This window comes from Zeus faber, assembly GCF_960531495.2.
Source record: "Zeus faber genome assembly, chromosome: 4".
NCBI classification, from domain to species: domain Eukaryota; kingdom Metazoa; phylum Chordata; class Actinopteri; order Zeiformes; family Zeidae; genus Zeus; species Zeus faber.
In genome coordinates, this window is record NC_137191.1 from 17,616,604 (window position 1) to 17,641,381 (window position 24,778).

The 24,778-nt window shown below is 45.9% G+C and overlaps 2 protein-coding genes across 4 annotated transcripts; both read right to left on the minus strand.

Moving 5' to 3' along the window:
* Positions 1–477: 477 nt before the first annotated feature.
* mmaa (metabolism of cobalamin associated A) lies at positions 478–7,203 on the minus strand. The gene is made up of 7 exons (XM_079998692.1): positions 7,062–7,203; positions 6,390–6,803; positions 5,794–5,916; positions 5,302–5,472; positions 5,092–5,177; positions 4,579–4,728; positions 478–1,213 (listed from the first exon to the last, which is right to left on the minus strand). The coding sequence occupies exons 2-7, from the start codon at positions 6,778–6,780 to the stop codon at positions 917–919; spliced, it is 1,218 nt and encodes a 405-aa protein (XP_079854818.1). The 5' UTR covers positions 6,781–6,803; positions 7,062–7,203; the 3' UTR covers positions 478–916.
* A 2,775-nt stretch (positions 7,204–9,978) lies between these two features.
* smad1 (SMAD family member 1) lies at positions 9,979–24,568 on the minus strand. 3 transcript variants are annotated; one of them, XM_079998646.1, is made up of 8 exons: positions 24,489–24,568; positions 18,855–19,013; positions 18,394–18,761; positions 15,697–15,978; positions 15,480–15,596; positions 11,991–12,212; positions 10,783–11,039; positions 9,979–10,256 (listed from the first exon to the last, which is right to left on the minus strand). In XM_079998646.1, the coding sequence occupies exons 3-8, from the start codon at positions 18,650–18,652 to the stop codon at positions 10,113–10,115; spliced, it is 1,281 nt and encodes a 426-aa protein (XP_079854772.1). In that variant the 5' UTR covers positions 18,653–18,761; positions 18,855–19,013; positions 24,489–24,568; the 3' UTR covers positions 9,979–10,112. The 3 variants fall into 3 exon arrangements, with proteins under 3 accessions (XP_079854772.1, XP_079854770.1, XP_079854771.1); XM_079998644.1 differs by having other exon boundaries at positions 18,394–19,013; XM_079998645.1 differs by having other exon boundaries at positions 18,394–19,013; positions 24,519–24,558.
* Between the last annotated feature and the right edge of the window lie 210 nt (positions 24,569–24,778).

Sequence of the window (24,778 nt, forward strand, 5' to 3'; positions counted from 1 at the left end):
TGAGGGATGGAAACAGGGGCCTCAAAGTCATATACCTGGAGGCCACTGGCCAGGTTGTCTTCTCCAAGCGTTTAAAAAAAAAAAAAAAAAAAAATCAAGTGAAAAATCAGCTTTTTGTTTTTCATTCAACGCCTAATCATAAAGCAATCTGTTATATTCTGAAAAAATCAATGTGTAGATAGATGATGATAGATGCGTAATTAAATGTTGTGATTTTTAAATTGATCTCCGCAGATTTAGACCCGAGACCCCTGATGTAAATGAATAGGCCGATGTGGTGTTTTCTTCAGACAACTTTAAACATTTCCATTTACATATTAAGCACAAAATCAAGAAGCGAGGAAAAAAATATCTAGAAAATCTTTAAACAAAAGCGATTAATATTCATTTGTTTGAGTTTATTAATACTTTTTTATACACTTCATTCCAACAATAACAAATGAAATACACATTAAAATCACATCTACAGTTCCTAAATTAAATATTTTCAAGGCGGTAGAAATGAAATTGGCACCAGACCACAGTAAAAACTGCTACCGCCCTCCCTCCGTCAGTCCAAACAGTCTAAAGCTGTTGTGCTGTGTGCGGTGAGCAGGCAAGGAGGCCAATCATTATCTTAACCACAACCATTAGAAACGCTCCCAACATGTTGCCTCGGGTTTTAAAATGGGGAGAGAGAAAAAAAACACCATCGTACACAGTCCACCGAGCCTGTGAGCAATGTGATAATACCGCAACGACAACCTTAAAGTGTTCCCGTTCAGGTCGAGCTTTGTGCCACTCGCTCCGTGCCCCAAAACCGCAGAATCAGGGTCAGATTTCCCAACTGCCTCCTTTTTGCTCAGCAACCATTTAGGACCTGTTCCAACACCGTCCACGGTCTCCATCCTGCCTAGAATTAAACTGATGAAGATTATTATGATGACGGTAAGGTAGAGGAGAAGGCTTTAAGGAGAAGGTCGGCAGCCAGGCCCGGGGAGATGGCTCCTCTGGTGACCTGGTCCTCGAAGTGGGGCAGCTCCCTCTGGACGGCGGGGTGGCTCTGGAAGTGGCGCAGGACGCTCTCCTGGATCAGACTCCACATCCAGACCTTCTGCTGCGCCCGGCGCCGGTGCTGCAGCTCGCCGCTCGCCAACGCGCCGGCGCAGAACGACTCCATCTTGGCCCAGAGTTCGGAGACGCCCTCCCCAGTCTGGGAAGAGACGCGCACCACCTGCACAGTGACAAGATAGATGCACAAATAAAGTAAACATGAACAAACGTTGCCCACTCCTCCCTTAAAGCAAATCACAAGAATCTATTCTGACCACAGTAATAGTACAGTACAGTAGGAATAGCCATTACACCACGTCTAGACTTCCCTGTCGGCTGCCTGTTGGAGTTGTCTTTTACTTTTGGTTTGGACTTGGCAACATGTGAGACAGTATCCATGGAGATAAAGAAATCAATCCCACGTGCAGAAACGGGCACAAGGTCGCCGTCCAGTCAGAACGTTTTTCTGTTTATTCAAACATTTTTTTTTTCCCCCCCCCCCCCAAGATTTCCAAGACTAAATTTGATCATTCCTGGTACAGCAGCGAGAGGCAGCGTTTGAAGTAGGGGAATAAGAGAAGGGAAAAGTTCAATGAAACCGCTTGGTCAGGTTTTAACAGCCATCTATAAATAAATAAATAAATAAAATTAAAAAAGCATTTTGATCGGAGTCTCAAAGAGCCTTCACACGTTTTATTCGGAGGAACACAACTGACCCCCTGCCCACCTGCCCACCTGCAGAGCAGCGGAGGTGAGGAAGTTGAAGGAGAGAGAATGCAAAGAAGAGAAGCCCGGGGCAGACTTTAAACATCAAATACACCGCACCGATGGCAGCCGCCACCACCAGACTGGTTTAGATATATTTAAATATCTATTAGCTGAAGAAAAATGGCTGCAAATGGATGGATTTGATGTTTGGCTCATTAGCAAACTGAGGAAAACTGTGATTATTAATCAGCTACATACTGGCTCATCACTTCCAACATTTAGTCGGGGCATTTAATCAAATCATCGAGCCTAATTTTAGAACTTCCTTTTGCCCAAAATGGGTTTTTTCAGTCTGAAGATTTAAAATTGCATTTCATTACATCACATCAGTTAGCAGAAGCTTCCCTCAGAAGCTGCTTCATCACCTCAGTCGTCATCTGCAAAGCCTCGCACTGTGACAGCGCCACAAATATGAGAAAGAAAAGAGAGACAGATGGACTAGGTGTAAGAGTTTGGCTTTTGCTATCTGTGCTTAGAACCCCGATAACAATAATAATAATAATAATAATAATAATAATAATAATAATATGTAGCCCGGATCCTTCTGGGGACGTTCAGCTGACGATAGCTGCATCACTGGCATCCACTGGAGACCACTGTGCCAGAGCAACTTGGTCATACTGGACCAAGGCCTGTTTAACCGTCCAGGGGGCGGTTGAGACAGCTCATCTTTTGTTTTGCTATTTGGAGTTTACGTGTTTTTGTTTGGGACTGCAATGCATTGCCTTTTTGGTTGTATATTTGCATGTTAAAGGGGGATTCGGACGCCTGGCCCTTTGGATTAACATTTTGTTTAATTTGTGATTACTGAACAAGGACAGTGACACTGCACATCATTTCTCAGAGGGACATTTTGGGCAGTGATATGAACTGTGAGGTTTTCTTTTGTTTGATTGACCGAATAAATAGCGATTTGTTGCAAATCTGCTTTAAGTTCTGATGTGTTTTGAGTCCAACTAGGAGTAATTTGCACTATATTCCTGAACTTGTTTTGAGGTAACTAGGCTGAGCCTGTCAGCCGATTGTTACAGCATAAGGAAAAGGAGTCCCAGAGTTTTAAGGTTTCTTAGGTGTATAGAGGGGGGGACGAGGGTGCTCTTGTGGTGGAGAGATCGGTGGAGGTCGGGTCCTGGGTGTGACCTGAAGAGATGCGAGTCTTTAGTGGAAATCCACCGTCGCGGCGCTGGGGAAGGGGGGAGGCGCGACTGGGACTGGGACCAGGGAGGCGGAGGGAGGTTTGGGACCTGTGGTTGTACCGCCCTGTAAACCAGCACCGGGGTCTTAAATTTGAGAGGAGCAGAGAGGTGGGAGGAAGTCACTGAAGAGTGGAGAAGCCGAGAGAAGCGTTCAAGCAGAATGTACCTGAGGGGAGTGACCATATATTTTTTTAATCCCACAATTTAGATAATTAGCAACAAATAAAAAATAGAAGGGGGGGAATAAAAAAAAAAAAATCACCCTTCATCGCATCTCTAAAGACAAGTATCCAGAAGACTCCTTAAGGCTCGTTTTGCTTGTAACGCATCACTGCATTTTGACCCATATATTCCAAACCACTAATCCATGGTGGGAAACCCGAGGCAGGTGGATAACACAACCATGGAGAGAGAGAGAAAGCGAGGGGGAGTGGGGAGAGAGAGAGAGAGAGAGAGAGAGAGAGAGAGAGAGTTGAAATTGTTTTAGGCCCTGACCAAGTAGAGATACGACTAAGCGGAAAGCAATTGAAGAATTGAAGATAAGGATGTACAGACAGAGAGAGAGAGAGAGAGAGAGAGAGAGAGAGAGAGAGAGAGAGAGAGAGAGAGAATATAATGGAATTGGGGGAGGGGGAGGGGGAACGAGGCCTTTATCTGACTGTGTGGGCTTTTAATCAGGAAAATGCATGACACAGCAGCCTGGCGCTCATAGCAGCGGTAGCTAAAGTGGGGGGGGGTTAGGGTGAGGGGTGTGTGCGAGCGTGAGGTTGGGGTGGGAGGGTTGCTTGGCAGTGTGCCAGGCGGGCAGATGCTGCATTGGTCTGGGGAAACAAAGGACAAGGCCTGGGAAGCGGGGGAGACGGGCCGTGCGGGGTGGGGTGAGGGACTGCAGGAGTGATTCCACCGACCTATGACATCATCACATCGCCATCGACAACAACAACCCACCCAGCCACCCACCCACGAGGTCAGCGAAACGCAGCGGGATGTCTGGTTGGGTCGGCCAATAGTGTGAGCTTGTGTGTGTGTATGGGACAGTGGAATGCAAATAGTTCCTCTGTCCAGCGGGTGAAGTACTGAGAAACCCCCAATAAAGTACTGATTTCACTTTGTATCTGATCAATGATGGCGTCCATAGATCGACCCCCCTTTTGTCTGGGAGGCCTGGGAATTAAAAAAATAATAATAATAAATAAAATATATATATATATATATATATATATATATATATATATATATATATATATATATATATATATATATATATTCCCCCCCCCAACACACTAAACTATAAAAAGAAGGCGATTACTGGCTCCTCTTCCACACCAGTACGGCAAAGCTCTGCTGTACTTTGGAGACTGGAAATTGAAGAAGTCGCAGAATTATTGAAAAAAATGTGTAATACAACTTCATGCTCTCTGTCTGAGTAGCATTGGCTGTTACATCATCTGAAGCTGGCGCTCTGCAGAACCCTTTTTCACAAATGCAAAACTCGGAGGATAAAAAGATGAATAAATTGCCCAAACAGATAAACCTGCATTGATTTTTGACTGAGGAAAGAAGACACACACACCATGCTTACCTTGGGGTACCAGGACTTGGACTTCTTCCGGAGCAGTTTGAGGGCGCTGGTGTACTCGGCCTGTATCCTCCTGGCCGGCACCACCAGGTCTCCATCCGACTTGGTCACCACCACCAGGTCGGCCACCTCAATGATGCCCCTCTTAATGCCCTGAGAGGAGGGAGCAGGACGGTCACGAAACCAGAACAAATCTGATGTCCAGACGTGTAAGCTGCATGAGGGGTCTCTGGAAAGACAGAACTATGGTTTTGTGACTAAACGTTTGTCTGGAGAGGGTCCCGCTGCTCCAACACACATGGGCATTTCATGCATTTTTTTTGCATTTCATGTGAAGAAATGGGATAAATAATAGTAACGCAAAACATAAAATTTGTTTGTATTTGTTTTTTAGTCTAATATGTTTTCAATTGGTATTGCAACCAAGGAAAAGCCAATAAATTCTTCCCTCAGTTCTTCCTCTGTACAATCGACTTATTTTATTATATGAATTGAATTGCATTGTTTTTCACTGACCTGCAGTTCGTCGCCCCCTGCTGGTGGGATCAGTAACACAAACATGTCCACCATGTCGGCCACCGCAAACTCTGACTGACCCACACCTGACCGTCGGCATAATAGCAAATGTCAGAATTGTGAAACTTTGAAATAAATGAAAGACCTGGAACTATACTCTTCCTATGCTCATTTGGTGGACACGTACAACTGGGCATCCCAGTCGCTTACCGACAGTCTCCACGAGGACTATGTCGTATCCTGCCCCTTCACATAGAACTATGGCCTCGTTGGTGGTCCTGGTGACCCCACCCAGTGTGCCAGAGGTGGGGGACGGCCGGATGAAGGCGTTCATGTCCCTGGACAGCTCCGTCATACGGGTCTTGTCTCCCATTAAAGAACCTGGAGTCACAGTTCACTTGTAACACAGACTCATGTAACACAGACTAAATGAATGGCTTCTGCAAAGTGGTAGTGTAAAATAAATGTGCAATAGACAGTACTATGACATATCCACAATTGTGTATCATAAACAATTAAATTAATAAAAATTAACTTGCAACTGCTGGAACAAAAGGTGTATTTAAAACTTAAAATTTGAAATTAAGATGTTCCATATTTGACAACGTTCCACATTTCAATTATACTCATGAATCTATCTTAGACATTCAAATATTATTAGTAGTAACATTCATTTGATAAGCATCCATGACCAGATTTTACCTCCTGTAGTGCAGGAAGACGGATCCACGGCGAGCACGGATACTTTGTGTCCCCGTCCGGTCAGCATCTTCCCCACCACCTCGATGAAGGACGACTTGCCAGCTCCGGGAGGACCAGAAAGACCTGCAACATAAAAAGGAGCTGAAATCAACAAGTCATCCCAGTAGTTTAAACCATTACCCCCAACTCTCAACCCACTCTCAGCAGGTGATGTTTTACCACATGCAAATCAATCAAATAAATACCCCAAAATATTGTTGTTATTATTATTATTATTATTATTATTATTGTTAATAATAATATTATTATTATTATACAGAACATACGTGCACCATACATAAGATAAATCAAAGGGCTCTAGAAGTATATTAGATTTTTTTTTCCATTGGACTGACTGGGAACATGAAAGAATAAATGTAGCACCCTATCTGCACCTACACCTTTGACCAATGGCAATATAACCAAGAGATGGAGAGAAGGAAGGGAAGGGAAAAAACTCAACAAACACATACTATACAAGTATTGTGCCTAATTCTGGCTTATACCGCACACTCCATCTCAAAATACAGAAACCACCGCAAAACCAGATCACAGACCCACTCTGAAGGCTGACGGTTTCCCTCCGCTGCTCTTCTCCTGCTCCCTCCTGTAGGCGAGCACCCGCTGCAGAAGGATCTGGGCCAGCTCCTTCTTCCGGGGATGCTGGGTCTCCACCAGCGTGATTGACTCGGCCAGAGACGCCCGCTGTCCGCGGATCAGTCCATCGTACAGTTTATCGAGCAGCCTCTTCTCAGGTTCGCTCGGGCCCTGCATGTGTTGGCTGAGGGCAGCCTCCACGCTCACACACCGCCTGCCCCGCCAGTGCAGCCCAGGGAGGGCGCCCGGGTGATGGATACGGTGGCCGGCGAGGAGCCCTTGGCGGCGGCAGAGGGTCCGGGGGTTTGGGAGGGATGTCAGGCAGCGGATGACAAAACTGGACCTCCCCATTTTTTAATCCACCAGCCAGATGTCTATGACAAGGAACAGCATGGGGCGGGGGGGATATTACACAGTGAAATGATGATGAGGAAGATACACTTTATTATGTAAAGATATCTCCATTAACCAGAAGGACATTAGCTTTAGTTAACTGATACAGACATTCACTGACACCCTTTGCATACTCCTTGACAATACTGATAATACTGACTGTTCTGTAGCATGCAAATAGCTAGTTCCCACCCAAGAAAGAGATCTGCAACGTAGTACAACCAGACCAAACAACATACCAATAACGATGGAAGATAAGCACGTTTTACCGAACTGTGCGGCAAACCCACGTTACTCTTTGGGCTCTAAACGGACATTGAATTGACATTAAACTCCCAAAACGTGCAAGTTTTCACGTTGACCTCCCGGTGTTCCTCATCCACTTCCTGTTTCCGGCGACGTTTCGCGGAGCCAACCAATAGCGTGGCGCCGCTGTGACGAGACGTTCCGTCGTGCTTTTCATTTTTAAAACTGTTATAGAATAGCTCAAATCAATTTTGAAATTCATTGCTAAAAGTATAAATACACTTTGAATTACATTTATGAGAGTAACGTTAAAATAATAATAATAATAATAATAATAATAATAAAAAGAATGCACTCACGTATACCAAGACGACAGTACATAACTTTGTCCATTAGGTGGAAGCAAATGTTCTTTTTTTTTTTTTGTATTCTCGCCCATCAGCACACTGAGGAGTGTGGCTGCTTAGGATTATTTATTATTATTATTTAGTTCTTTCTTCTATAATGTATGTAACTGATGTACACTGTGGCATCCTCACAATGTTGTTCTCTGCTTTTGACCGTAAATGATTAATGATTAACTGATAAGTTATTGTTTGTTTCCATCCATCACCCACCCACCTACTCACTCACTCACTCAGCCACCCACTTACTCACTGACTCAAGATTCAAGATTCTCATTCACCCACCCACCCACCCAGTCACTCACTCACCCACCCACTTACTCAAGATTCTCATTCACCCACCCACTCACTCACTCAGCCACCCACTTACTCACTGACTCAAGATTCTCATTCACCCAAACACTCACTCACTCACCCAGCCACCCACTAACCCAACCACTCACCCAGTCAACCCACTCACTCACTCACCCAATCACTCACTCACCCAGCCACCCACTAACCCAACCACTCACCCAGCCAACCCACTCACTCACTCACTCACCTAATCTCTCACTCACCCAGCCACCGACTGACCCAACCCACTCACTCACTCACCCACTTACTCACTGACTCAAGATTCAAGATTCTCATTCACCCACCCACCCAGTCACTCACTCACCCACCCACTTACTCACTGACTCAAGATTCTCATTCACCCACCCACTCACTCACTCACCCAGCCACCCACTAACCCAACCACTCACCCAGTCAACCCACTCACTCACTCACCCAATCACTCACTCACCCAGCCACCCACTAACCCAACCACTCACCCAGCCAACCCACTCACTCACTCACTCACCTAATCTCTCACTCACCCAGCCACCGACTGACCCAACCCACTCACTCACTCACTCACCCACACATCCACTCATTCCGACTCACTCACCCACCCACTCTCTCTCTCACCCTACCACTCACTCACTGTTCAATTTATTTGACACACAGACACATGCTTTGTCTCGCAGGTCAAATGCTGAAAATGTTTACATTAAACAAACTGTGTGAGATGCATGTGGTGATCACCAAAGTATAAATGACTATATTACTATTTTTTGTATGCTGCCCCCCCCACACACAGTAAATCAGAAAGAAATGAGACAGAAAGAGGCTGCAAGTTATGAAACAAATTTATTGAATCTTCCAGTAGAGACTTGATATTCATGGAATAAAACTGCTTTTCTGGGAGCTTTAGTGAGCAATAACAGAAAAAAACAAGAGGCAATCTGTGAAAGTGCAGACGACAAAAAAACAAAACAAAAAAAAACCAACAAAAAAAATGTTCAAAATACAAAAAGAATAAAAAGAATAAAACAATTCCATAGCAAAAATGATTGCTCAAAGCATAAAAGAATTGAAAAGCAACATATCTATTAAAAAAAAAAAAAAAATTCTTTTTATAACCGCCAGTAAGTCATAGCTACCTTTTCAGTCAAAAAACGTTTGCTCAGGAAATATAGTTTTCCTTAACAGTCTCGGAGCAAGTTTTTGCAGAGTCAACGTTACAGGAGAACCGAAGCCGTATCTATATCCTCGATGTGACTCTGTGTTTGACAAGCTGGATTCTGCCGCAGCGCGCAGCCACGGACAAACCAAACCGCGCTCGGGCGTCCTTTTCGGTTTCCAGCTTTAAAATGTGTAACTCCACGCTAACCAAACTATGGTTTGTAAAAAAACCAGACTGCACAGCACATACTTTAATGGTGAATATACCTAAACACTAACCTCTGTCCTTACAATTCAATTGAACAAGTGTGCAACACAAGATGTGTCCTCATACTGTAGTGTCATGCCCCTCGCTAAACCCGGCCTAAATCCCTAATTGTTCCTCATTTTACTCTTGTGTTATGGGAAGTCATTTTGATCCAGACTTGGAAAATGCATTTTTTTTTATTTTTATTTTTTGCTAAATCTAAGCAAAAGACCGTCTAGCAGGGACCCGCGTCCCGGTTTGATTTAAATATGTGAGGGAAACATTTCCACTTTCTTTTTAAAATGTGGGTCATCCTCCAGGCTCCCGCCGACTCTCTACACCTCATGAGCACATCTCACGCCGACTGCATTTTAAGGTGACCCGGAATGTCCCGTAATTATCCATACGCTAACCCCCCCCCCCCCCCCCCCCCCCCACCCCCGATGGAATACCGAGCCGTGAACGACTGCGCGTGACAGGGAATAATAGAAAAACAAAACAAAAAATGAAATAAAATAAAAAGAAGAGAGCGACTGCGAGAGTAAGATCGTGGAGGACTCTTGCACTGAAATGAGTGTGATGGTCTAATTATTACGATTGGTCACAGAGATCAAGTATCTTCCAGTCGCATCATGCTCGCTTTTCTCGCCTCGCCTCTCCCAGTCTGCAAATGTGCCCAATTCAGACATCCTTCAAGTAGAATACACACCATCCTACCCCACCCACCGCCCACCCACCCTCGATCCCTGCTGGTCCTGGACCACCGTGCGTTCAAGTCAACACCGCCGTCGATCACCGAGACGAGCGCGTTGGCTGAAACACGCGGCGGCGCAGCGCCAGCTGAACCCTATGTTTTTCGCTACTTCGACCTAATTGCTGGGGTTTGGTTCGGCCAGGGACAGTCTCGTCTAGGACACCGAGGAGATGGGGTTGTGGGGGGAGCCCATCTGGGTGAGCACCTTGTCCAGCCACTGCAGGGGGCCGTGCAGGTGGATCTCGATCCAGCAGGGGGTGCTGGTCACGTCCTGCCGGTGGTACTCCGCACCCCAGCCCTGGAGGGAGCGTACAAGCGCGCGTCAGGTTATGCTGCTGTCATGCGGATGCGTGCGATTTCCGAACGGTTTCCTAGGGCCGTAACCGTCGTGGCATTTTTTTTTTGTCGACAATTAACTGCCAACTTAATAACTAGGAAAACGACAAGCATGACGTAATCGTTTTTTTTCTCACTCAAATCAACTTTTTAAAAATCTTTTCAAAATTTTCCTCAACTCAACAACTCAAATTTGATGTGTTCTAATATTTCTTACATTGACTTAAAATTCACTTCATTCAAATAAATCAATTGCAAAATAAATGACTAAATGTAAAAATGGATGAAAAACGAACTAATAACAGACATCTACATTAATAATTACAAAGATAAATTAATGAATTAACAATTAAATATGCAAGTAAACTAACTAACAAATAAACAAATAAACATATATTTGGATAAAAAGTTATATCATTATGGAACCTAACGCCAACTCCCTTCTCTCCTTGTCGTCATCCGTTAATTTGTTAATTCATCAGGGTCACCTTGACGAAGCTCATGCGGATGGTGCACATCTTGGTGAGCTCGTACACGGCCTCGAAGCCGTGGTTGACGGACTGCGCCAGCAGCTCGGCGAACTCCTGGTTGTTGAAGATCTTGAGGCTGCAGCCGCTGGGGATCTTGCACACGGTGGTGGGGTGGAAGCCGTGGTGGTAGTTGCAGTTGCGGCTCTGGACGAAGATGCTGCTGTCGCTCAGGCACTCCGCGTACACCTCGCCGCCCACGTAGTACAGGTGCACCCCTGCGGAGGAGGTGTAAGGAGGAAGAATTTAGAGCAAAGCGTGAGTGTGAATATGGGACACAGAAATGAAGGTGGTGGGGTTTTGTCCTGGGTGTCAATTCAGGTTGCAGAGAGTCACATTTAATACGTTTGTAAGATCTTTTAGAGGCAAATTTGAATGATATTTGAGAGTGATCCCTGGACAAACCATCCGTCAGTAAGTATTGCGGATAAGTACTATATATTATGTACAGGGGAGGTGTCAAAATCAGGTAGAAAGGGGAAAGGACAACTCATTATAAATACATTTTACAATACATTTTTAGGGGATGGTAGCTCAGGCGGTAGAGCTGGTGGTCTAGTCATCTAAAGGTTGCTGGTTCGATCCCAGGCTCCTCCTGCTAGCATGCTGTAGTGTCCTTGAGCAAGACACTTAGCCCCTAATTGCTCCTGATGGCTGCGTCCATCGGTGTTTGAACAATTGTAAGTCGCTTTGGATAAAAGCGTCTGCTAAATGACTAAATGATTTTAGGTCAGGTAGCAAAGGTGTAGGATTGAGAGACGAGAGATTAGGAACTGGTATAAATATAAGCAATACTTTTTTTCCACAGAGAACACAATAATACAAAATGTTTATGTTGAAATGAAGACCTCATAGATTCAAATGGAGGACTATTTAATGACTTTTAGAGCCTAATATAATATGGTTACAACTGAATGAAAGACCTTTAAAGAGATTTTGAGGTCCTGCAGACACCTTGATGTTTTGTCACGCGCTACTTTCTGTTGTGTTCTACTGTTTTCAAAGAAGAAACCTAATCACCGCGCGGCCTCGGTGAGGTCAGCTTTCAAATCAATCGGCTCAATCCTTGGCAACCCAACGTGTTGTTATTGTTTCGCGCCGTCCCCCTAATCACAAGCCCAAACATCTATTGACAGGAGGCATCGATCCGGAGCTCGGGGATGTGGCACCTTTGCCGATGTGCCGCCGGGTGTTCTCGATGGTGGAGTTGCGGTTGACGTTGGAGAGGAGGCCGAGGCAGAAGCGGTTGCGGTTGTTGGACGGGTCCGTGAAGCCGTCGACCAGAACGCTGGTGGAGGACGCCTGGAAGGCCTCCCCCACGCGGTTGTTGAGCTCGTAGTAAACAATGGAGCACCAGTGCTTGGGCTCCTCGTAGGCCACGGGCTGAACGTCTGCACAGGAAACACATCGACACACAGAGAAAGATAAGAACAATGCAGTACTAACACATGCGCGCGCACACACACACACACACACACACACACACACACACACACACACACACACACACACACACACACACACACACACACACACACACACACACACACACACACACACACACACACACACACACACACACGGCTGGATTGCGGGGTAGGATCTCACGGTTCGATTTGATTTCGAGGCAAAGAGTTACAATTAGATTCAATATCCATTCAATCCGACATTGATGAGACGGCTCACAACACCATCCTATATCGCTATATTGATATTTTCTACACAACGAGAATTGCTACCAACTTTTCAGTGAGTCCTCATCTGACATGCATTCCAAAAATACTTCACGGAACAAACTCACTCTAATACAGAATTTAAATAATTAAATTTATCTGTGACTATGGCGGTATTTAAGGGGAAAATGGTTGCATAATTTCCAAACTATCACATTTTATTGACGCGATACCAACAACGAAATGTTCTAATTCAGAGTATCGATTTTCTTTATTAGAATTCCTTTTTTTTTTTCCATTTGAACCAAAACGGCCTGTGTAGCCCAAAATAATAAAGCTACAGGAATAAAGCCAAAGGAATCAGCGGCTGCATTCGTGTACATTTTGGAGCGAAATCAGTGCCGTCCGATCTGGAACTGGCCCTGTGTGCCTCTGAACCGGGCCTCACTGAGCCGGTGGCCGGGCCAAGCTCGGCAGGATTGGTATCTCGGGCGAGCCGCTGCCAGCTGGCAGCTCCACTTCTGCAGGGGAGGAATAATTCTTGTTTATCTAAGCACATACTTCTCCCAAACTTCCTCTGCAGCGTGGCACTCGCTAGCAGGTGTGTTTTGTCCGCCCTATTCCCAGAACTGCCCTACAATGGAAAGGCATTCCCTCTCACAGGATGCAGCTTGTGGAAAAGAACTGTGAAAAACTCCCCTAACTCCCCCTTCCAGCACGCACTTCACCTGCAATCGCTGTCACTGTGTGTGTGTGTGTGTGTGTGTGTGTGTGTGTGTGTGTGTGTGTGTGTGTGTGTGTGTGTGTGTATGTGTGTGATGTGTGGAGGACTAGTAAACAACTTATCTGTCAAAGATGACCCCCTCAAGTGAAAAAATAGGCGACAAAGATGACAATAAACTGCTGTACTTAAAGGAAGCCACCGGTACTTTTTATCCAAATGCAAGGGTCACACCGCCCGCGATGGGGCTGCAGCATGAAGCAGCTCTCGTCTCATCGCCGTACGGTGACATGGCCAGCGACGGGGCTTCTGAGCACTGAGTGTTTGTGGGCGTGTCGGCTCAAAATGGACTGGCGATTGTGGGCATGCCAACATTTCAAACCTCTCTCCTTTTCCATATTTAATATACATTATATAGATAGATGGGGCCTGTCTACTTATTTTTTCATTAAAATGGCAGAGCTGTTTACTGAGCAAAATAGATAACCTCTCGAAAAAAATCTAAATAATCTTGCCATCCGTCCCTTAAAATAAAGAATTGTCCATATTGAAGAAACATAAAATGGCATGTTCCTTATTTTATCAATAGTTTAATGGTTTAAGTTTAAGTTTTTAATTAAAAAAAAAATATCACCTTATCAAGAATATGCAAGGATCTTGCAAACCGGACACTGTAGGAGTTAACTCACTCCAGAAGATGGCAGTAATGTAACAGCAAGGATCCAAGCTGCCGTTAAAACGCAAAGAAAAAGAAGAACAATACACAGTGGCCCTAGCGTCCATTTTCCAAGGATCAGCAACATTGAGAGCGTATCTTCCCTCCTGTTGGCTGTCGCCTGGCTCTGCTCATTTGCATTAAGTTGAATTCTGCTCAACTTTCTTGGACGCCGTGATCTTGTCGCCTGTCGTCGCTCCGCCCCCTGCAGCCGGATGAAGCCGAGCTCCGTTTGAAATGCATTGCAGCTTGTCACTTGGCAGCCCATGTACGCTGGCGGTGTGACCATTAAACTTATCTTTCAGTCATTGGGAGTCAACCCGATCAGATTCAGCATCAGAATCTTTTAAACAGGTCCAATATTAAGAGAATAACTTCAACCCACTAGAGTATAAGCAGGGGAATAGTGGTCGCCGAAGATCGTGATCGGAATTGGGTTGACTCCCAGTGATCAAAAAATAAGGTTTAGGTTCCAAAATACTGGAGTTTAGGTCTTCCACACAAAAAAGGCACACAGCAAACTAATGCAACGATAACTTGATTATTTTGTGGTACTTTCCAGGCACTCGTGTTTACTCTTGTTGTGTCAATATAACACAACCAAAAGCCATAGCAGCTTTCACACTTAGGGATATTACGGTATGAAATTTCACAGAACGGTACAGTATCTACCAAAATACCGCAGTATACAGTACTTCACGGATTCATTTTTCACGTATTCAGTTTATATTAAGAAAAACACAGGGTAAAGCCCGCACGAGAAGGCGCTTGTCGGTGCTCTCAAATTCACAGGAGATGCAAAACAAGTGGCAGAACCGCTTTTACGCCACATGCATGGGAGCAAGTGCAAACAAAGTTGGCGGAACGCGGCACTCGGGGAAATCACTCATTGGATGGATTATCACAACATTTGGCCATCTGTTACTGTGCAGTTGCAACATAAGATGAGGGTGAATTAAAGTTTACATCTTCAATTTTACAACATAAGGGTAAAGGCTGACCTTAAATTGTATTTTATTTTATATTATATGTATTGTATTTTGTGTGTCACATTACATGTTTAATGCGGGGATCAGACGAGGAAAAGTCTGCTCTTCAATCTAACAAACCCACCGCCCGGCTCCAGCAGCAAAACCGGTGGATGGAGGTAATTAGTGAAGATGATTGTTAACGAGGTTCGAGTCATTACCACCGACAGAGATGACAAGCCCTCTGGTTTATAAGACTCGTAAAAAACAAAAACAGCTCAGAGCCCGGTCTTAATTGGCTGGGGCTTTGAACTTCCCCCGGGGGGCTGCACACAGAGACGATTCCTAAATAAACCAACGCAAATCCTTCCCACAATCCTGACAAAACGGAGGCTGCGGTTTGAGGCAAATTTTGGATTCCTCTGCTGAGATTTTTTTTTAATTTTGTTTGTCAAAGCCGTCTGTATTAAAAGTTTTTACCACAAAGACTTGGAATGGGGGAAGGTGTAGCCCTGTGAGTTTTAGGGTTAGGGGTGTGTGCGCGCGCGCGTGTGTGTGTGTGTCTATGTTGCCGTGGTTACCTGGCCTGTTGTTGCTCTCAATGGGCAGGAGCGGAGCCAACAGGTTGGTATCCATCGGCTGTGGACAGTCCTGAGTCATCTGCTCCTCTGGGGGCATGTAGGCCGGTGGAGGGGTCTCTGCATCAGCATAAGATGGAGGACAGAGGTTACTTTTACAGTTATTGTTTTAAGGAACAGTCGGGACTGGCAATAGTGGGTTCACAGTTGCCTCCGTCACCTGGCATTTGGAAAGGGCTGCCCGGGTCGGAGCTGGTCGGCGAATGAGGGAAGGCGTTGCTGCTCCCGCTGCCGCTGCCGTTGCCGCTGCCGGGCGAGTTGGGGTAGCTGTTGCCCGGTGAGTGGGGGAAGGGCATGGTGTTGGCCTGGGCAAAGGATTCTGGGAAGGTGGCGTTCTGCGGCATGTGCGGCTCGTTCTGCTGCAGGGGGTTGCGAAAGCGCGGCAACATGGTGTGCTTGGCGTTGAACTCGCTGTTCCTAGGGACTAACACAGGGGGCAGCACTGAGGAGGGAAGAGGGGGACAATGTTTACGACCAACAGAAATAGATGGGCTGCATTTTGCTAAATGGGAAGTTTCTCTAGACATTACGGCCACAATTAATACCTCTCATTCACCCACTCCTACGCACATCTACACACCATGGGTGAAGTCAGACATGCAAGCCAAAAACCAGCTCGTCGGGAACAGATTCGGATTAGGTGTCTTGCTCAATAGCACCTTGACACCGTCGGTATTCTGTCAAATACCCTGTTATTACTTTGATAATAAATTCTTCAATATTACAAGGACCCACTCTGAATGTCATGTTTTATAAAGAGGCAAGATCCTTTGGATGCATTTACAGGAGTCTTAGAGAAGCACACACACACACACACACACACACACACACACACACACACACACACACACACACACACACACACACACACACACACACACACACACACACACACACTCCACTGAAGAGGAAATGTAGCTGGGTGCAGATGTCCCTGCATTTTTCAAATGTTGGCTTCCAATTGTTTGGGCTTAGCCAACAGTGAGCGACCATGACTTCAAACCTGTGGTCCCTTGAAAAATAATCTTTAAGCAGAGCCTTAAGAACAACTAGTCAATGAGAGCACATTGCTAATTGTACCCATGAGAAGATCAACAGAAGACACACAAATTCACAATAACAAACTATTCTTCTTTTTCTAAATGTCCCATTAAGATAAATTCATTTTGTCCTGAAATTTGGGATGAATCCTTAACTGCACATGGTGTGGCTGCAGGTTGCACATGTAAGCTGGCAGGTTATAGAGTCAACAACAAGGGCCTGTCAGCGCATTTGTTTGATAGGACGTATGTGTTTGTTAGTTTGGGTGTGTGTGTGTGTGTGTGTGTGTGTGTGTGTGTGTGTGTGTGTGTGCACGCACGCGCTGTGGACAGGTGTTTCGGGGTGGGATCACCTTAGCGCCCCGTCCTCCGAACTGCTGCTGAAACAAAAGTGTGCGAGGCCGGCAACCTCTCCTTCCTTCTATTGTACGAGGGTGACAGGCTTCCTGCCCCCGCCGGTGTAAGTGTGTGTGGATGTGTATGTGTGTGCGCCGTGTGTGCACGGAGGCCTCAAAGTGTTCATGTGTGCATCTGTGTGTACATAAGTGAGCTCTGGTCTGCAGCAAAGATCATGCCCAAAACAAAGCCTTCATTCTCCCCTGGCTGGAATTTCCTGCTCCCCACACACACGTGCATACACACGTGCATACACACGTGCACGCACGCACGCACGCACGCACGCACACGCACGCACACGCACGCACACGCACACACACACACACACACACACACACACACACACACCCAGGCCTTGCTCTCACAACCTGCAGACAGCTGTTTCACTCTTGTCAGATGACCCTGGTTCTCTGCTTAGCAGCCACGCAGAGCAGAGAATTTGATTTCTGCCGCCATTCTCTTTGCATCAAAAACCAATGTGTCCCAAACCCTTGGAGTTAACACCAGCGTTAAATCAACTGACAGACGTGAGATTCTCAACATCTCCAAACTGCTTCTGAAAGAAGGCTGTGTGATTTGCTTTGTTTCCCATTTCAAACACTAAAGACCTGGTAGACAGCAGCAGAATACCAGAGAAGAGAAGAGAAGAGAAGCCATCTGCTGAGAAGAACAGGCAACTTCAACGCCGCACCGTCTGTTGAACTGGTGTTAGAAGCCATTGCTGCTTATTTGCAATTACAACTGTTAAATAACTCTGACGTCAAGTGCGTCAGTCCAAATAGCTATAGCTCAAAATCCAACACCAAAGACCAACGTGATAACAATGGTTCATCTTTAACCTGTTGTTTCTGTGCATGTACTGAAGGAATTCTTCATCAGTTTTCAACCTTGTATCTGCCTCAGTCATGTCTATGACGTCCACCAAACTTGCCAGTGTTTCCGTTGCATCGCCAGCCGAAGCAACCTAGCAAGTGACCACCACCTAATACCTGTGGGCGGTGGAAGAACTACAGAAAACTCCAGGGAACGCTGAAAGACTTAAAACTGATGTGTTTACATCTGTTTACTTATCTGTTAGTACCGTAGTGCAATCATACTTAACCTTAAATGAAATGGCATTTGAAATAGAAAATGACTGCACAGAGGGAATTGGATTTCAAGCCAATTTGAGAACGTTGCAACAAATAAAATACAGATGGGGCACATTTCCATCAATTGGGTTGTGTAAAATTAACCGTCTACTCAATGCTTTATGCTCTGATGTTCAATGCCAATAAATACCCCTTTTTCATAAGGTGGATGTGTATTATTACACTATAATAACATTATACAATGAGAGTGAAACAAAAAGAACAAATTAAGAAAATACAAATTCATTAATTAGCCTTAGTCACATTTTCCGAACCCGCCAGACCCCTCACCTGGGCTGTCCACCCTCTTGTAGTGGTAGGGGTTGATGCACACATCCTTCTGCTTGGAGCCGAAGGGGTACTCGCAGCACTCTAGGGCCTTGAGCTCGTGGTGGGACTGCAGGTCGGGCCAGCGCCACACCCGGCAGTAGATGACATGCGGCAGCCCCTTGCGGTGGGACACCTGCAGGCGTCCGTCTAGCGAGCGAGGGATGGTCACGCAGTTACTGGGCTGGCCCGGGCAGCTCAGGGCCCTCTCCAGCTCCTCCATTGCGCCCTTCTTCTTTTTCAGCTTCTTCACCAGGGCATCCACCGCCTTCTCCGCCCACTTCTCCTCCTCGTCGCCCTGCTTCCAGCCCAGCAGCCGCTTGACGGCCGGGCTGGTGAAGGAGAAGAGCGAGGTGACGTTCATGACGGAGCCGTGTGCCTCCCTCTCTCTTTCCCTCTCCCTCCCTTTCTCTGTTTCTCCTCACGGGAATTTCAGAAATACACAAGGCGGAGAGGCAGACGATCCAGTCCGGTATGCGATAGAGAGGCGCGAGGTACAGTTTCGGTCCAGTCCTGTCCTAGTGACGTTGGTGCGTTAATTCTCAGTGTCCAAGGCTCCAGATAAAGGCCTCCCCTAAAATGACCTGGAAGAACAGATAGAACAGAGAGAGAGAGAAAGAAAGTAAGAACAAAAAAATTAAAATGTCTTTTAGAAACCCTTCCTCAGAGCTGCCTTCTCTGTACCCTACAGCGATGACCAGATCTGCCCGGCTCGTACAATTTGTGTCATTGGAATGCTGACCTACTGATGGAGCGATCCGCGACACGGTGCGCGAGGCAGAACAATGATGTCACGCTGTTGGGGTTTCTGGGAATCGGCAGCGGCGGCGGAATCACACCGGACACCCTGCCGTTCGAGCAGGCATTCTCTAAATAGCTTCCTGTCTATATGGCTTGTCACATTACCACCACGCTCTAATGTCACTTTCGGCACGGACTCACCCGGGCCACATGAGAGGGCGCTGCAGGTTTTACCTCACCTGATAGGAATTTCAAATTTGTGCGGAAGTAAATATAAAGAAGCTGAGGGAGTGAGAAACAGAAATATAAATATCCCCATCATTGCTTTTCTGTCTATTGTTATTTCTATTGCGAAGCTAAATTGCAGCACGTCTCGCCAACTTTCATCTCAATGGAAGCCGATCGGTTGAGTTGAGAGATTTGAACATTTGGTTGGAGATGCCATTTTTAATGCAGAAAAGAACATTTTAATTGATAGGGCTGTGGAAACGCTTCTTTGCACTACGACCAAAAAGGAAGGGATAAACGTGCCAATTCACTGGAGGAATGTAGCTGCTGGGAGGAGCATGTATTCTCGCTTTTAAGAAAGGAAACAAGAAAAACACCAAAAAATAAAAATCACGCTAGAAAAGATAAAGATGAAGCACACTTTGGACTGCAGATATGTCCACAAATGCCTACACATATTCGTCCCAAATTCCTATCCCTACTTACTCTGGGTGACCATGTGTCTGTCACTGACGGTAAAAAAATAGGAGAATATTGAATTTCCTACGAGCAGGAACAAAAATATCATTAAGTCTCATCTTGGCCTGCTCCATAGTTATTCTTGGTCCTTCAGATTAAAGGATGAAGAGCCTTGTCTATCTTTGTCAGCTACTGTGTGTGCAGGCTACATCGTACTGACAAACAGACAGAAGGTTGATGAGAACAGGTGCTGTTTACAACACAGAGTGTGTGTGTGTGTGTGTGTGTGTTGTCATGTCTAGGCATCGGCAGCTTACTATTGCTAACCGCCCTGACAGGAAAGCTGGAAGTTTCTCCTATACTTAGCTCCCGAATCACATTGGCTATCGTGGGCTGGGCTGCAGAGTGCGAGAGAGAAGTGAAGAGAAACAGGGGGGGAGAGAGGGTTTGTATACATACAGCATGCGCTGGCCTCCATCTCCATAAATTGTTTTGTTCTTTTTTTTCTGTGCTCATGTATTCTGGATTCATCACTATGGTAGCAGCAGCATCCCTTCCTCACAGTTAAGCCTGTCAATCATTCAGAGTCATCGAAATGGAGGGAAAAACATGAGCTTACTTTGCACTCCCGTGTTTCTCCCACCTTCTCTCACTGTGACACACGCACGCACGCATACGCACACGCACATACGCACACACACACTCAGGTTGATGCAGGCAGTGACACAAGGGTGCCAGGGTGAGGGTGCATTTGGATCTCTGTATCTTTGGATGTGATTATTCACTCCATTTAAGATTTAAGTTTTTTTTGGTCCTTTTTTTTTTAAATGCTGATTTGCTGTAGATACAAGGTTTAGATGCATTCTGTTTTGACAACTAAGGTATTACAATATGCATGGATTACATATCAATGTGATTCAAGTGTGACAAAGTACATTTTCAAAAGAAGGTTATTAGATGTACACATCTGGACATATCGATATTGTAAAATTATACCATGACTTCCATTAAATAATTGCAATGTTGTGATTTAGCTAAAATGTTGTCTGGTCTTAAAGGCAGCATCACAACAGCCATTCTCTGAATGTATTAGACAGTTCTAGCAAAGTGAAATGAACGATGCATTAAAGATAAAATATTGGACAAGCATCTCAATTTTATCCCATTATTGGGGTATTTGGTGAAAAATATTTTCATGTTTGTTTCACCCAGCCCTTGGATGTATTTGGTAAAGTAAATCAGCATGCTGCATGAAAACAAAAGTATAAATGTCAGAGGTCTGTAAATACGCTCGATTGGGTCTGAGAGTGCTGAAAACCCCCAAACACAAAGGTGTGAGCCACATGTTTACGTCTCTCAGAACCCAGAGCTAAAACAATCTCCCAAGCACTCTCTGTGACAGCCAGGCGCTGTCAGCATGTGCTCAACACCAGCTGCAGAAAGAGAACTTTTAATTCAACTCAGGTGCAGAATTCCAGGAAAGTACAAACTGGAACATCTGGAGCACACTTCTCAATTCTCTTCCATCATCTTGATGCGGCGAGGGGATTTCCAAACCTGACGATATATAATATCTGACCATGAGCTGTGATCTGCTTAAAGGAGCCGCGCTGGCTTTGTGTCGATGGTTCTTCGGACAATGCTAGTTTGGATCTGTCTGCGAGGCAGACAAAATATGTTGGCGCCAATATGTCTCCCTGTCTTAATACATGCCTATGTATGGAATTGTTTTTTGTGGGCTGGATGCAATATTTTCAACGAACAACCTGCTTCCTGAAAATAAGGCATGCATTAACATAGTGGAAGAACTCTATTTGCAATCGAATTGAACAGAAATCAACGAATACAAAAAAATCCTTGATAGGATATTATCCTTATTCTTCCCATTGACCAACATCTTCACTAACACTTGCAGTGACATGCATGGCGAAGAATCACACAACAGCCTCTAAATGGATGCCAAAACGAATGGCCTGGATCCAAGACTTGCAGAGCTCTTTCTATGATGCTGGGTTTGGTCTGGCCTGGTCTGGCCTGTTAGGGAGCAGCTCGCCCGCTGGACGGCGGCTGAGGCTAATGTGGATAGAGTGGGATCACAGGACTTTGACAGGCCGGGCCTTTGACCCATCTGATGTGAGCTGTTAGCCACGGCAATAGCTCCATGGATCACTGTGCGCTGCTCCAGTGTCTGTTAATCAATTTAGGAGCGGGCTGTGTAGGAAGAGGAGGCAGTAATGATGCTCTCTGGACCTTCCCCAGGGACGCAGCATTATAAAGAAGCTACATTATTTATCAGCGGGGCCTTGGACGGGGCCTCCATTAGCCCCTGCTCAATGGAGTCATTGGCTATAAACAGAGGAGTGGAGGCAGAGGGAGGGTGATAGATAAAGTGAGCGTGGAACAGGCAGCGGGGCATGATGGAGAGTGAGAGAAAGGGATGAGGTGAGAGTGATGGTGTCTGCGTGTGAGAGAGAGAGACACATAGAAACATGCATAGTTGAAAATGCACACCTAGTGAACAGTGGCATGTCTCATGCATAAAATGGCATCTCCTCCAAGGGCATCCTCTTTTGAAGAAATTGAAAAAGATTAATTAAATTTCAGGGACATCCTTAAAAGTGGCCGAATGAGCATACATCTGCCTCACTCAGCTAAACCAAAGGAATGGAAAAGCTTTTAAGCCATCGCACCCCAATCGCCAGCCTCATTCTGTGGCACAATTTCAAACAAGTCAGACCTAAGGTGGTGGCTTCTGACTAGACATGGTATTGACCTAGAAGGACCTTTAACGGGTTCGCCCTCCAAACATACCGCTTCCTAACGGCAATGGCCTAGAAATATGAATGTATGTTTACATTTTCTCAGCATTCAGAACATTAACGATAGGTCTGGACGACCTCATGTCCAGGCCACAAAGAACACAGTAATGCCGCCACGAAATGAAATCTGTAGACATCAACGTCCGGCCTCTTGAGGCTAACGCGATGACCCCAAAGGGCCCGGGGAGCGGAGCTGGGATCACATGCTACATGGACCAGACACACATGACCACAGACATAACTACGCAACACATGGGGTTTCAAGCAACTATCCCATTCATGCCTGGCACTCGGTGTTGGGTCGGTGTTGTGTTAAGGATGGACACCTCACCACGACACATGGCATGGCCGGGGTGTCTGGGGGCTCTCCGAAAACGTACATGGCCGTGAGTGACAGGCTGCTTGAAAACGGGGGGGGGGGGCCTCAGTTCGTACTTTCCAGCCGAAATGTTGAATCGCACTGTCCATGATAGTGTCCTAAGATACATCTCCACAATATCACAGCGTTATAAATGTGTTACTAGCGCTGTGGTTGAGCGTTAGAACGCTACGTCGACCTCAAAGGTACACAGGCTTTCTAAATCAACCGACGTGTACGTTTAGGATGTGTATACAAAAAGGTGTTTACGCGTGCAGGCTCTCCATATCGGCCCTGTCCCTCAGCCTGTCGCTGTAACTGAAAATGCAAATACCCCGCTGTACACGTGCAGACAAGAACGGGCACGGAACGGTTCGCCGAATCCGCACGGTCCTGTGACCTATTTTACGACATTTGTTTTGTGAATGCATCACCTAAAATTGATAGCCGTATATAGCTGCATTATATCCAGTGTGTAAAATTGCAAAACAATTGAAGTAAATCACGGACAAGGACAAATTCCCGTCCTTTGGGTAATCTGATATGTCATCTTCAATAATGTCAGTAGATCTGCTGTAGCTGCAGTGGCTCTCTCTCTCTCTCTCTTACACGCACACACACACACACACACACACACACACACGTTAACAGATGCATGCAAAGCACATATTTGACACAGCATAGGCTTCATTAATCATGTTTATCTTTAAAAAGCTTTGATGCTAACAATATCCTCAGTAACTTGATGAAAAACAGTATGATAATAATGCAGGGTTCGGGGTTCGGCTTAGGGCTGATCATGCAAAAATAGTAAAGGCGACGCATTAGAGCAGCCAACGTTAAAACGAGTGCACTTCATTCAATCTTATCGCCGTCTCAAATTGCTCAATAACCGATGATCAATAATGGAAACAGGATTTTTGATCACACAAACCTCAATACAACAACCTGTTGAGTCAGGTTTTTGTTTTCTTTTAACCGTTTAAAACATGTTAACCAACCAAAACAAGAGTGAAAGGGAGCGAGGAATAATGAGGAGGCGTCCGCAGCAAGTTCAAATCCGCGTGTGAAGTAGGATTTTTTTTTTTTGTTTGTTTGTTTTTTTTCCCTCCCCCCTCTCTCTCCTTGCGCGGACGATTCTGACGCAAAAAAACCAAAACAACAACAACGACGACGACGACACAAAAACGCCCGTGACGTCATCAAACGCGATCGCCCCCCCCCCCCCGAAGCCCCGACGAGCTGCCCTCACTCGGAGAAAAACCCCCAAAAAGAGAAAAAAGTTGCAGACGGACGAGCGACGGAGCCATCCACACACCCCCGCCTACAAAGAAAGCGCGGCGTGTCCGAATACAAACTTTTACCCAATTGTTTTTTGTTTTTGTTTTTTTTTATATATATTCTACTTTGTTTCCGAAACCACCAAATAAAGTGAAGAAAAAACATCAACGAACCCACGAACCAACAGGAAAACTTGACGGTACCGTCGCGCCGCTCGGAGGCTCGCGCCGCGCTCCGTCCCCGTGCAGCTGCGCGTCTCGGCTCCGCTCGCGCCGGCGTCAGCGAGTCGCGGGCGGGGGGGGCCGCAGCACCCTCCGCCCGGGCGCCGGTATCACTCCGCGGGACGCCGCGCGGCGCCGCTCCGGGAGCGGGCGGGCACTACTTTCACCCGTTGGAACGCGTCGAGTGCGGGGGGAGGCGGGGGGGGGGGGGGGGGGGGGGGTTATGTAACCACAGGCTGGGA